The following is a 14,208-nucleotide window of genomic DNA, read 5'->3' on the forward strand; positions in this document are numbered from 1 at the left end:
TAGCGCCCCAAGTAAGGACAGCGGGGGGTGCTTGCCTGGGACCACTCTGGGCCACTCCAGCCCTCTGCTGATGGGCACAGAGACAACATTGGCTCCCAGGGTCTCTCTGCCCCCCTCCTGCCCTCTCACCCTCAACCAGGACTTCCTTCTTTAGAAAACCAGGCTCTCGACCCTCTACCTGACCCCCGCCTCCTCCTGCTCCCTGGGGCCGGGCATTCGCTCAGACTGAATTCTGAGGACCCAGGCCTTCTCTGCATATGCTCACGGGGACCGCAGCTTTTCAAACCAAGAATTGGGATGCAGGGTCTGACGGCTGGACAGAACATTCAAAGTCAGAACCATCCTGCAAATCCAAGCCAGACAAGTCCTCATAAATACATTTATTTTTAAATGGGAGCTTGGTAACCAAAATGCATCTCCGATTGGCAGTCAGCGCGGGGAGGAGGTTCCAGAAGCACAGAACTCTGCAGGTGTGAGCTCCAGGCCCAGGGTGCTCCCTACCCTCCTCTACTGGACTCGCCGCCTTCTCGCCTACGTGCTCCTGTGCACCGTCGGGCCTCCACCCCGTAGCGAATATGTCAGCTTATTAAATTGATCTTCCCTTCATTGCTCTTTTCCTTTGCGCCCCAAAGTTAGTTTGCTCTAAGAATTGCGTTCTAAGACGCAGTGAGTTTGTTCTAAGCCCATTGCTGTGTCTAGATGGCTGCTGTCTACTTGCCCCACAGTACCCATTCCAGTGCCCACAGGCAACCCATCCTACCAACCCGTAAGCTTTTCCCTGAAGCCCATGACCTGTCTGCCACCTCCCTTGAGCAAGCTCCCTCTTCTCGTGTTTGCTCCTTCCTTTTTCTGGCCAGCACACGTTGGCAGTTTAGTATTTGGTTCAGGGCCCACCTCCTCCAGGAAGTCCTCCTAAGTGTGGTCTTTTCCCTGTGCCCCCATGGCAGGCTACCATTCCCTCTACAACAGGCGATCCCATAGGTCGCAACTCTGTGTTCACCGCCTATGTCTTAGACTGGATGGCGCTCCGACCTTTTAGCAGACGCTCCAGCCTATCCAAAATGCGTCCCGCTCATCTGGTGAGCGAATGGGTGGCATGAAGAGGCCGGATGAATGGGTCCTGCATTCCCTGTAACTCGGGTTACCCAGACTGTCCCCACCCCCATCCTCGCCTTACTTCTCCAAGGCCTCTGAGAGGCAGAAGGCAGAGCCAGCAAAGCAGCAGCCCAGAAGGGAGGGGAAGGGAGAGCAGAGCGAAGCCTGAGTCCCTCACCCCGGCAAGGAGAGAAGGGGAGAGCCTGAGTCTGTGGAGAGCAGCGCTGTGTCCCGTGATGAGCAGGACATGACGGGCTCCCGGAGTCACAGCCTGCACAGCTGAATGGCTGGGAGCACAGGGGACAGTGTTCAGATAAGCTAAATGATAGACAGGTCATAATTTACCCGGAAGGCTTCCTTCAGTCTCTGGGGGAACTGCTTCAGGCATTCTTCAGCAGTTATAAAGTCGCTGTCTAAATTATTCTTTGAAAGAACTGGAGGTTGCAGTGGGGTCGATTCTGGCCCATTCATTTTAGCATCTGAAACAATGACATAAACCAGAAGACTTCCATTAGTGGCATGCCTACCTCTCCTGTTGTGATCCTGGATCTCTACCTGCCCCAAATCCAGCCAGAATACCCGATGGAAATAAGGCTCTGGGAAGTGAACTTAGCATTGACTTAGTTATGATGTTTTTTTTTTTCCCTTCAGTTTCTTGGACATTCTCCCATCACTGCCAGAAGGACTCATTCTTGGGACGGCGGGGCCGCGCTCTCGGCCAGCACGCGGCGGCAACCCCATCCATACCTGTTCTTCCAGCCGGGCAGGACCACATCTTACTCATCTCTCCATCCCCAGAGGCAGTGAATGAACACTCTTGCCTTGTTTTGGTTCCTAGACTCATGCCCTAAACCTTATGATGTGGACGTCAATCAACCTTCGATAATCCTCCAGGTGTTTCGTGACTGCTTATCTGCTGGACCCTGTACGAGGGGCCTTCAAATATTTGCTGGTCTTTTCAACAACCTTAAGAGGTGGCTTCTCTTCTTGTGCCTCATTTACATGCAAGGAAATCTATTATTTTGCCCATTTTACATATGAGGAGATGGAGGTTGGGGTGGGGGGGGTTCCTCCCAACTTCCCCAAGGTCACAGAGTTTATGGACAGCAACACTGAACTCTGGCCCACCAGATTCCAGAGCCCGGCAGACTAATTACTAAGTTAGGCCCTCTCTCTCCCCCCAAACAGAGGAAGAAACCATAATCTCTACTTTAAAAACAACCCATTTCCATCAGGTTGGGATAACGTGAGTGTGGTCTTGTCTCAAGCCAGGCTATAAACCTAGGCTTGGTTTTAGATGTGGTTGTCTGCACATGTTGACACTAACCTCTCCCTACTGCTCAGCTCTGCAGGATGCATGGTGGGCAGAGCATCTGGAGTTCGTGGGCATCCTACGGCCCAGTCTTGAACTTGGCTTCTACCTCACCTCCATTTGGGCTTGGAGTGGCCTCTCTCAGGTTCACTATTCATGGCAGATAACACCTTCCCCTGCTGCTTAACTCCCCTCTGCCATGCGCACCCCAACCCCTGACCTGGGGCCAGCCTGGGGCCTAGGTCTTTACCCCCACCCTGTCAGCATCTGGCTGGGCAGGGAGATAGTCAGTGCTGGGGGACTGCTTGGGGACAGGGTGGGTGGGCAGAACAGGGACAGGGAGGAAGCCAAGAGCAGCTGATGGCTATTGAGTCACATTTCCACTCTGCAATGCCCTCGCTGCCCCGGGATGTGGGGCGAGTGACTGACTCACCCTGGGGGCCCACTTTCCTCAAGTGAAAGATGAACTGACCTGCACAGCAGAAGCACTAAAATAAATGAGTTCCTTTTCCTCCTTTTTGTTCTCCTTCAAAAATGTCAAAACATACACCCCAAGGGTCAACATTCTAAAATCCCATGGCTTCTCGAATTGCCTTTTTCCTCCCAAGTGGGACCTGCCCTCCCCTAGGACAGGACCATCAAACGCTAGTCTGCCACGGTCAGAGGGGCCTTGGTGCTTTCTCTGTGAGGAGTCCCAGCTTGCCAGTGTCTCTAGGGGAGACCCATCCCCCCGCGCAGTCATCTCCCAGACTCCCAGCCCTGTCTGGCCTGCAGTGTATTTGCAGCAAAACAAAAGAGATTCCGTCAACATATTTGTGTGATTTTTGTAGCTTTCCTAGAGGGTTTATTTGTCCTTCTTAAACTTCAGCAAGAGTGGAGCCCAGGAGGAGAACACGGCAGAGAGGTGGGATGCTGGCTGCTGGTCATCTCTCTGCTGGGTGCTTGGGGATGGGGAAGCAGAACAAGAGCAGGGGGGCAAACAGGAGGGCCTCCCCCACCTCGGCCTCGCTGTGAATTTCCTGGCAAGCGCTTTGGGGCAGGGGAAGGGGAGGGCCAGCGGCTTGGTGATTGCGGGTGTGTCCCTGAATCTCTTAGGATCTCTGCATCCTTCCCTGTAGTGCATGGGTACCACCAACCACAGACAAGCAGGATCTCTTCTCAGGAGGGAAAATATCAAAGGACAGGAAGCGTGATGGAAGGAGCATGGGCTTTGGAGCAAATTTTAGAAACCATTTGGGCTCTAAGTCTGTAGAAGGCTCTGTCGGGCAAACTCACAGTTTGGTTTAGTGAAAAGAAAAGGCCGAAACACAGTCAGACAAAAATCAAACAAAAATGTCTGTTTCCAGTCTTAGAACACACACTGTCTCCGCGTCTCAGCTCACACTACTTTCTCCCGGCGGCCTCGAGGCACCGCTCGAAAAGCCTGGCAGTGCCACCAGCCGCGTCCCAGCAGGGCTGGCGCTGGTGATTAGCTACCTTCAAATCCTGCGGCAAAATCAAGGTAACTCATCCCGTCTTTCTCATATCCAATTTTTGCAGTCAGCCGAGCGAGCTGGTCGTCATCCACAGGCATTCCGCTAGCATCCAGCACCTGGGAAGGAAGAAAGGGAAGGAAGAGTCCGTTGGGTTGTCCCAGGCTCCCTCCTGAGCCCCTCCGGCCCCGCTGTGGGCTCACCACCACCAGGCCCCTGGGGTCCAGCCCTGATTGTTACTCATCGGACTCCACCCACAGGCTCCCTGCGGGCGGGGCCTGGGACAGGCCGGGCTCCCTGACCCAGGGCAAGGTTTGTTGGCTGAGCGAGTGAGTGAACCAAGCAGTACGTGGGCTCCCAGCCTTGGGCTGGGGGCAGGGTGGCTGGCCCTGGGGGTTGCAGTCAGTGCTGCAAACCTTTCCAAAGGCCATGCTTTCCAAGATACCCAAATTCACATCTGCTGGGACTAGCTGAGCGTTTCGAGTCTCCTAAAGTGAGATTGATATTCACAGACGTCGAGGAAACACGAACAAAGTCCAGCAAGGTGGTTTGAGGGAGGAGAACTAAAGTTTTTATCCAAGTTTCATTATGATCCAGTTTCAGCTGCAAGTTCCTGCATTTTTTTTTTGTGGGGGAGGGACCATCCGTGGACGCTTCTCTCCTCTCCTCACGTGAGTGCACTCCCTGAAAGTCATCCGCCCTCCCTTCCTTCCACTGCACGGAACCTACCGCTTACCAGTGGTTTCTGTTTTGTGTGAATAGTCGGGCAGGTGGAGGGACAAATGAGAACACATACTTCCCTGCACCGCACTTCGTGAAGCAGAATTATCGAGATGATGCCTTCCTAGGAGAAATTGATCAGCTGCGCTGCTCAAGGAGCCCTTATGCCGGGACTCCTCTGTCAGGGGCCAGTAGGTCAACAACCAGGCCAGTGTTACCTGCCTGCAGGTGAATCCCTCCAAAAGGGATGCTGAGAGGAATATAGGGAGGGCAGAAGATACCATCTCTCCTGCTCTCAGAGCACCACAACCTAAATTAGAAAATGTGTCTCTCTTCCAAAAAAGGACATCGAATCACACTTGGAAATGTGTGCATCTAATGGCCAAAGACATCCAGGGTGGCTGAACTTGCCCAGGACAGATGAAAGAAATCTGTCTGGGAGAGCAGAGTCTGGAGACGGGTTTTGAAGGAAGGGTCGTCTGTGTTTTCAGAGGGGAAGGGGGCAGGGGATGAACAGGCCAGCTGTTCACATAGGTCAGGGACTCTGGTGCCACAGGAAGCTAGAGTCAGTTGAAGAGCAGAGGACAGCAGGGTCAGCATACACTGACTACATTCTATGGAGGAAGCTGAAGAGGGAAAGGAACAGGGGATGAGAGGAGACAATGCTCCTCACCACCATCATTATCACCACACCATCATCACCACCTTTATCACCGCCATCACCACCATCATCAACCATCACCACCATCATCACCACTACAACCATCATCACCATCACCACCATCACCATCATCATCACCACCATCACCATCATCCCCACCATCCCCACCATCACCATCATTCCCACCATCATCCCCATTACCATCATCATCACCATCACCACCATTACCACCATCATCACCACCACCATTACCACCATCATCATCACCATCACCACCATCACCATCACCATCACCACCATCACCATCACCATGCTTACTGCCTGTTCCATGCCAGGACGGTGCTGAGGTCTTTACAGATACAGAACCTTCTGCCTCGGCCTCTTCAGACTAGAACTGCCGAATGTACACCCACCGAGCCGCAGCATGTATCCACAGCTCGCGTGCAGTCATTGGTTCCTTCTGTTTGGGGGCATCCTTCTTGGTGTGTGGGACTAGGACCCAGGGAGTTGGCACCTTTGATTTGTTCTTATCCTCACTATCAGTGTCAGTAATGAGTGGAATGTGACAGTGGCTTGCTGTATCCCGCTGTATCCTGTACTGATCCCGCTGGTCAGGCCCTGGCCTTGACTTGGCTTGTGTGCACGAGTTAGAGTAACAAGCTGCAGGAAGTGTCTGGTGCGGGATCGGAAGCCGAGAGCAAAGGGAACGGAATGCAGGTGCGGTGGTGTTGCCTGCAGGGGCTCAGTACAGAGCAGCACTGGAATCCAAGACGATCCCAAAGGCCCGCATGGGGACCAGAGCAGGTGGCGCTGGCTGGGAATTGGGACGGCTCTGCGCCATCTGGACGCGCACCCTGTCCCAGCTCTGTGGGGGAGCCTGGCCCAGCACAGGATGGCATGAGTGTTTCGATAGAAAGCTGTGGCCCACACAGAAGGACCCAAGCGGCAGGGGGACTCTGAAATGGATAGATTGGTTGCTTTCTTTGAAAAGTAACTTTATATTTTGAAAACAATTACACATGAATTATTCATTGCAAATTCCTCTTGCACAGTCCTTTCACAAAAACATATGTAACGGATAGTCAGGAAATGTCTGTAGGCAAATGTTTCACAGCCTGGAGGCTTGTGAAGCAGCACGGAGGTTAGGCATGCCTTGGGCAGCCCGTCCAGAGGTTGCGGGCGTGCCACCGCCGACGGGCACAGAGCAGCACGCAGGACGCAAAGCCCAGCGGGGGTGCTCACCAGAAGAGGCACTTTGCAAACACGCGTGTTTCTGGAGCTTCCCTGTGCACATTCTCATCTCTAAGATGAACACAGAAAATCCACTAGATTTATCAGGGCCCTTGGAAGCAACTTACCCTACCATGTACGCCCAAACTGCAGCATTTACAAAGCAGATTTCAAAACATTTAACCATTCAAGTACTTTCTAGGAGGCATGTCCCTGAGGAAGTTCCTCAAAGAGTGACAAGCCATTGGCCTGGCATATTCTGATGACAAAATCGTCACTCCCCCTCCCCCGGGATGTCCCCTGGATTGCAGATGGGCTCTTCCACAAGAAGCCACATCATTCCAGGGGAATATTGTTGGCTCTCGGTGGAGGAAGACACATGGCCCCGAGCAGGTGCCCACAACAAGCTGCTGCTGAGTGGCTCAGTCTTTCCCAGAGCAGCCGCCGCAGAGCGTCCGGGACAGAGACACGCACCCGCATCTCTGTGTGAGGAGCACTTGCTCACTGGGCCTCTTTGCGTCATCTTTTTGGTGGTTGCCTGGGGATTATAATACATACACCCTACCTTTCCACAGGCTACCCAGAGTTCATCCCAAACCACATCACGTAAAATGGAGAGCCCTTGTGACCATATCTGCCTTACCCAGGCCCCTGCCCTCTAAGCTATTGTTGCCATTTGTTCCACGTAATAGATTATAATACACAGATTATAATAGGTATATACTATATAATATATATAACATGCCAATTATATATGTTGGCATATATATATGCCTATATATATATACACATATATATACATATATAATAGATATCTAGTATGTAATATAATATATATAAATATTAGCTGGGGCACAAGGCCAAGCTAAAGCACACAGCAGATCTAAGGCTGCTGCTCGGGTCACATCTGTCACACGCCATGTCAAAGAAAGCCACACGACCAAGCCCAACATCCCTCGGTAAGGGATGAGTCCACTGAGATGGTAGAAACAGAGGAGCTGGGGCAGAGAGAGGATAATGGCAGGTGTACAAGCTCTCAGGGTCTTTGCAGCTCTTTACATCTAGGAAATTCTATATTCCACGATGCTGTGACCACTGGAAAGATACCGTGATCATGATCTGACCACACCTCAAATCTAGAAGTTTCTAGTCCATAGGCCAGATCTGTCTGGCCCACCCAACTCTACCTAATCCCCTGGTGATGGTACCGTACCACATTCTCAAAAGCAATCCTTCCTTCCACCTTAGCACCCAACGCTGGACTTTCAGACAGAGCAATGGCTTGTCGACAGGGATCACGGAGTTGTAAAACAGCAGTTTTTCTTTTTTCTTTTGTTGCAGGCATGATGATGGCAATGATGATTTGCTTTAGACTTTTATAAAAATACATTATCCCCACAGAACCCAAGAAGTTGAAAATTGTGTCCTGATGGCTCAGGAGGACAAAATGCTGAACCAAAATCAACCTTCAAAAATTGTGAAACGAGACAGCCTCAGTGTGATTGGACAGCTTGTCAATGTCAAGGGGAATTCCAGGTGTAACGAGGAAATCGACCAGACACGTAATTTTAGAGGCAAATATCCAGAACCTGCTCATTCTCGCATACAAGTGTAAAATCTTAGAGTGTTCCGTGGGCAGAAGAGTAACGGATTATGAAGATGGAAGATAAGAGCAGATGAGCCAGTCCTCCTTCAGAGGAGGCTGTCCTCAAGCCGTAGTGTTGGGTCTGTTGTCCAAAGGGCAAGTGAGTACAAGCTTTGAGGCCCAGAGCTGAGCACCGAGTCAAGTGTGGCGGGAGAAGGGGACACTGAACAGCCACATTCCCCCTGGGAATGAAATGCTCTGTTTTCCCCTTCTGCACATTCCATTATGTTCTCTCTTCTTGATTTCAAAAGCACATTTTTATACATAAATTTAATGTAAGTCCAATTGTGATCTTAATAATACATTTGGGGGGATCCTAATAATGCAAATGGATGAAGTGTTTATGGAGAAATATAAACATGGCCTCAGAGTAGCCAAGAAAATGTGAAAAGGAAGAAAAATGAAAAAACATCAGTTTCACTAAAAAAAAAAAAATATATTGCATTGCTACAGAAATGATGTATAGATCAGTGTAACAAAATGGAAATCTCCAGACTTAGATCCAAGTATAATGAGAATTTTACAAATGACAATCTGGTGGGAAAATACAGAAGAACCCTATCTTACACCATACACAAAAATTAATTCTATATTGATTAAGCATTTCATTAAAAAAAATAAAACAGTAAAAATTCTTGCAAGAAAGTTTAGGAGTTTATCTATAAAATATGGGAGGGGGACCTGGGGACTAGAGTCATGACACTTTATTAACAAAGACCACAAATCCAGAATTTATTTTTTAAAAAAAGGGAAAAAAGGAAGACCAGAAAGAAGATAGATATATTTGCTCATACAACACATTAAACATTCTAATAGAAAAGATAAAACAAAAAGGCAAATGATAGATTTTGAAGATATATTTGTAGTACAGAAAACAAAGTGTTGATCAATTAACTAATTCAACAGATTTTTTTGGACACCTGTACACCGCATGTTGTTGAAGGCACTGTGAATACAAGAGTGAACCCAAGGGCCAGGCCCTACTGAGTGGGACCTTCAATGGAAACAGGGTCTTTGCACATACTCAAGCTCAGATGAGGTCGTACTGGATTAGGGAGGGCCCTCAATCCAATGAATGCAATCCCGTAAGATGGAAATCTGGATCCAGAAACACCGAGAGCAGACACCAAGTAAAGATACAGACACACCAGAGGAAGATGTCAGATATTGGGAGTAATGGCCGCTACAAGGCCAAGGAATGCCCAAGGACCGCTGGCAACAATCAGAAGCTGGAATAGTCAAGGAAGAATCCTCCTCTGCAACCAGAGGGAGCATGGTTCTGCTGATATTGATATTAGACTTTGATATTAGACTTGATATTAGACTTCTGGCTTCCAGAAGGATTCTCAGAGAGAATAAATTTCTGTTGTGTTAAGCCATCTAGCTTGTGGGTAATTTTTTTACAAGTCCCTAGGAAACTGATGCACATATATGTGCTCACTTAATTCTAATAATCGTCTGATGTAGCTACTACTATGACTTCCATTTTAGGGATAAGGAAACTGAGGCCCAGAGAGGTTTGCCTAAGGTCACATGGATACTATGTGATTCCGGCTCTGGTGGTCTGGCTCCAGAGTTCACATTTTAAACCAAAACACTATAATGCTTTTCAAAATCGATGGGGTTCATTAAAAAAATATTTATTGAGCACTTATGTGGTGGCCCCTGTTTTAGATGCTGAGGATAGGGCAGAGAATGGAAAAGACACAGATAACTGCCCCTGTCGAGCCCACATCTCAGTGAAGGGGAGAGGACTACTGGGAAGCAGTGCCTTCAGGAATGAAGCAGGCAGGAGCCAGTCAAAGGGGAAAGTGTCAGAGAAGAGCTGTAGAAACTGGGAGGGCAGAGGCTGGGGTCTAATTAAGATACAGAGCCCTGCAGGGGAGAGAGTTCCAGGGGTCAGAATCCAGAGGATAGGGGTAAACTTGAAACTCAAAACCTTCTTATGAGCATAGGATAAATAATATCTATAATAAGCATCTCTTAAATATTGACAAAAGGGCAAAATTTATAAATAGGCAAGTCACAGGAGAACAAATCCAAATAGCAAAAAAAAAAAAAAAAATCATACTTTTTCTGTCAAGGAAATAAATATAAACTGAGCTATTACTTTAAAACTACCAGACCAGCAAAAATTTAAGAGAGCTATAATGCCTATTGCTAACAGGGGTTGGAAAAAAGATACTCTATTACATAGCTATCAGAAATAGGAACTGTGATAGTATGTGGTCTTAAAAAGCAAACAGAGGCATCTATGTGGCTCACCTGGTCAAGTGTCCTACTTGATTTTGGCTCAGGTCATGATCTTAAGAGTTGTGAGATCTAGCCCCTGCATCTAGCTCTGCACTCTGCTGGAGTTTCTCTCTCCCCCTCCCCTTCCCCAACCCACCACAATCCCCCTTTCTCAAATAAATAAATAAACTTTTTAAAAAAAGCAAACACACAACATGTGTTTGGAAATATTACATTAGACCAAGCAGTCCCACTCCTGGGATTCCCTGCCATAGAAATAAAAACATCAGTATGTAGAGACCCCTAAAGAAAGATAGTTTAAAGAGATTTTAAAAATGAAAAGAGAAGTGAATGCCCATCAGAAACAGAATGGTTGGTGTTCAGTGTGTTGGAACTCTTTTCCTTACAGAAGGTCTATGCTTCCTTTGAGAATCAATGGAAAAGTCAGATAAAATACAGCAAAACATCTCTTTGAAATAGAGAGAGAGGCTGAGGCAACTAGGACTCAAAGGGACAACAGTCTGAGAAGAGAGGAACCCTCAGAACCTTCACTCATGCACTTTGGGAGCAAGGCAAGAGGCTCAGCCTGGGGCTGATGGCCCAGGCAGATGGTCACTACCAGCAGGTGGAGAAGCAAACAGAACTTATGATGAGTTCAAGGGACCTGACATCCAAACGAGAGATTTCAACAGATTCCTCATGAGAAGGGGAAGCAGACAACTGAGCCCAACATTGCCAGTTATACCCTCAAGATCTTTGCTGAGTTTGGAAGGTATGTGGAACAGAAGACTAAGAATCAAGGCAGAAAGCCAAATGAGTTTTTTTGTTTGTTTGTTTTTGGTTTTTTTTGTCAGCTTGTGGTCCTGAGAAAATAAAGGTTGAAGTTCAGGATTTCTCAGGAGCAAGGACTCAGAGAATAACCCAGGTTCTGAGTTACAAACTTTGGAGGCTACAAAAGGAAGAGGCTTTAAAAAAAAAATCAAATGGAACCTTGAGAAACTACAATCCAGCCTCAAATCAACTCAGTCCCTAACTGAATTAAGGTCATCAGTCCCCATTCTACCTGACCAGCAAAAGAAAAGGTGCCACTGTCTAGAGCCTCTCAATTTTCTTAACACAATATCTGATACTTAATAAAAATCTATCTGTCACATCTGGAGACATAGCCATGTGACCCCAAATCAAGAGAAACAAAAGACAATAGAAAAAGATCTACAGGTGACCCAGATACTGGAGTTAGCAGGGGGAAAGAAGATTTTTAAATAGCTACAAATATGTTTAAGAAAATAGAGGTATATGTTGAGATGATAGAAGAAAAGACACAAATATGGAATATATTAAAAATAACTAGGGGCACCTGGGTGGCTCAGTGGTTTAAAGCCTCTACCTTTGGCTCAGGTCATGATCCCATGGTCCTGGGATCGAGCCCCACATTGGGCTCTCTCCTTTCTCGCTCTGCCTGCCTCTCTGCCTACTTGTGACCTCTGTCGGTCAAATAAATAAATAAAATCTTTAAAAAACCATCTAAATGGAAATCCCACAACTGAAAAAAAAACTAAAATTAAGAATGATATGAATAAAATTAACCACAGATTTGAAGAAGCAGAACACAGGATTAATGAACTGGAAGAGAGGTCAGTGGAAAATTCTGGGACTGAAGCCCTGAAAAAAATAGTGAAAAGTACATAAAAGAGTGAAATATAAGTGAGATACTGTGAACAGGTCTAACATACATAACTGGAGGCCAAGACACAGAGAATGGGGACTGAGTAGAAGGAGAAGAGACAAAGGCTAGGAATTTTTCAAAAAAATTTTTATTAAACACATCAACCTACAGACTCAAGAAAACCTGCAAACCCCAGCAGGACTCATACAAAGAGAGGCACACTTTAACACATCTAGAAAACTGCTAAAATCCAAACACAAAAGAAAAACCCTAAAAACTGCTAGAGAAAGAAAAACATGCATTGCATTCAAATGTGCAACAGGAAGTCTAATGGTTTATTCATCAACAATTCTTCAACCTGTTAGAAGACAATGAAATGATATCTTTAAAATGCCAGAAGAGAGTAACTGCCAACCTAATATGCCATTATTCCCAGCTAAAATATCTTTAAAAAGCCAAAGTGAACTTCTGCTTCCAGGTCTAACTGTGAAGAGTTTGGAAGTCATCACTTCTTTTTCTTGTTACAACAAGAAAAAGGCTGAACCTACTGAAAATCAGTAACTTTTCTTAGAGCCATCAGAGAAATCTGACATCTGGAAAGACAGGTTAATATGTACAATCACAGCCAAGATCAGCTAGCCTGGAGCAGAAGCCACTGTAGCCACAAACTGGCAGAACACTGAAGTGGTAATTCTGACAAAGTACTGGAGGTGGAATGAGGATTGGCTTGAGACTGAGAAATTTTGGAGGGGGGCCATACTTTCATGGATTTTACCACCAGCAATTCTACCAGGTTCTCAAGATGAACCTTCCAAGAAGAATCGCTTTATGTGTCAGGCAAATCAAACTTAAACCTAAAGGAAGTAAAAATAAATAAAGTAAGCAGAAGAAAAGAAATAAGAGATAAAACCAGGAATGACTGAAATAGAGAAAAATCAATGAAAACACAGCTTGTCTTATTAAAAAGATCAATAAAAGTGATAAACCTCCAGCTAAACTATTCAATAAAGAGAAAAGATTTTTTAAAAATGACCAAAATCAGGAATACAAAAGGAAGCCCTAATAAGGATCATAAGAATATTTAAAGGATAATGAGGCACGAGTCCATACTGATAAAAGAAATGAACAAATTAACACATGGTACAGAACACACACATTTCCCATGCAGAAGAATTCCAAATAATTTCTGTAGATATTGTCCCCTTAAAGAGGTGGAGCATAATAATTCCCTATTCCTTCATTGTGGGCTGTGCATAGTAACTTCTCCTCAAATGGAAAGAGAGAAAAAAGGGTAAGTTTAGGGTGGAAAAGCCTGGCAGACAGCTCAATCAGGTGATCAAGGTCAACATCAACAGTGATCAGCCATGTTGATGGCATATCCCCTGATAAGATGCAATGAGAAGGGTACTTTACCTCTGGGTTCTTCCTTCCAAAAACATCACCCCAGTCTAATCCTGAGAAAAATATCAGACAAATTCCAAAGAGTGACATTCAACAAAATAGCTGGCCAATAATCTCAAAACTGTCAAGGTCAGTCAGAAACAAGGAAAGTCTGAGAAAGAGATTGCCAGAGCAAAGAGGAGCTAAGAAGATGTGACAACTAAATGTAATGTGGGATCCTGGATGGGGTCATGGACCAGAAAAAGGATGTGAGGTAAGGACTATGGAAAACTACATAAAACACACACACACACACACACACAGAAACTCAGAGACTTAGCTGTCTGCACACTTGAATTAGCAGCAGCACAAAAGAGGCCTTCAGAATAAAAATGAGTGCAGGTGCTAGCACAAAAATGTAAGATGGAAAGAACAAGAGCAAGTGTAGATACATAGACATGTATGACAGCTTATTTACTATAATAATGATAATAGCGTCTTGCAGGATTTAACCTAGGTGTAAGATTTAAATGTATGATTACAATAACACAAAAGATAGGGGTAAGTGAAATTAAAGCATTTTTAAATCCAGCATTGTTAGGGAAATGATAAACATGATGGTCTATATTTAACTACAAACTATAAGACAAGAATGCATGTTGTAATGCTAGTGTAGCCTCTGAACAAATGGCAGAAGAATGTTTTCACCAATAAGCTAACAGAGGAGCAAATGGACTAATAGAAATAGATGAATATTCTTAAAAAAGGCAAGAAGACCCACAAGACAGGTGGGTC

General features: G+C 46.2%; 1 protein-coding gene across 7 annotated transcripts in view; it reads right to left on the reverse strand.

The window, feature by feature from the left end:
* The window catches only part of EFCAB6 (EF-hand calcium binding domain 6), a 219,775-nt gene that overhangs the window by 77,706 nt on the left and 127,861 nt on the right, over nucleotides 1-14,208 (reverse strand). For all 7 annotated transcript variants that reach the window (XM_059187204.1, XM_059187201.1, XM_059187202.1 and 4 more), the window contains 2 exons: nucleotides 3,884-3,998; nucleotides 1,441-1,574 (listed from right to left, as the gene is read on the reverse strand). In XM_059187204.1, the coding sequence (XP_059043187.1) occupies nucleotides 1,441-1,574; nucleotides 3,884-3,998 (249 nt within the window). The remainder of the gene's footprint in view (nucleotides 1-1,440; nucleotides 1,575-3,883; nucleotides 3,999-14,208) is intronic.

The sequence above is a fragment of the Mustela lutreola genome, chromosome 8 (genome assembly GCF_030435805.1).
Source record: "Mustela lutreola isolate mMusLut2 chromosome 8, mMusLut2.pri, whole genome shotgun sequence".
Taxonomy (NCBI): Eukaryota; Metazoa; Chordata; class Mammalia; order Carnivora; family Mustelidae; genus Mustela; species Mustela lutreola.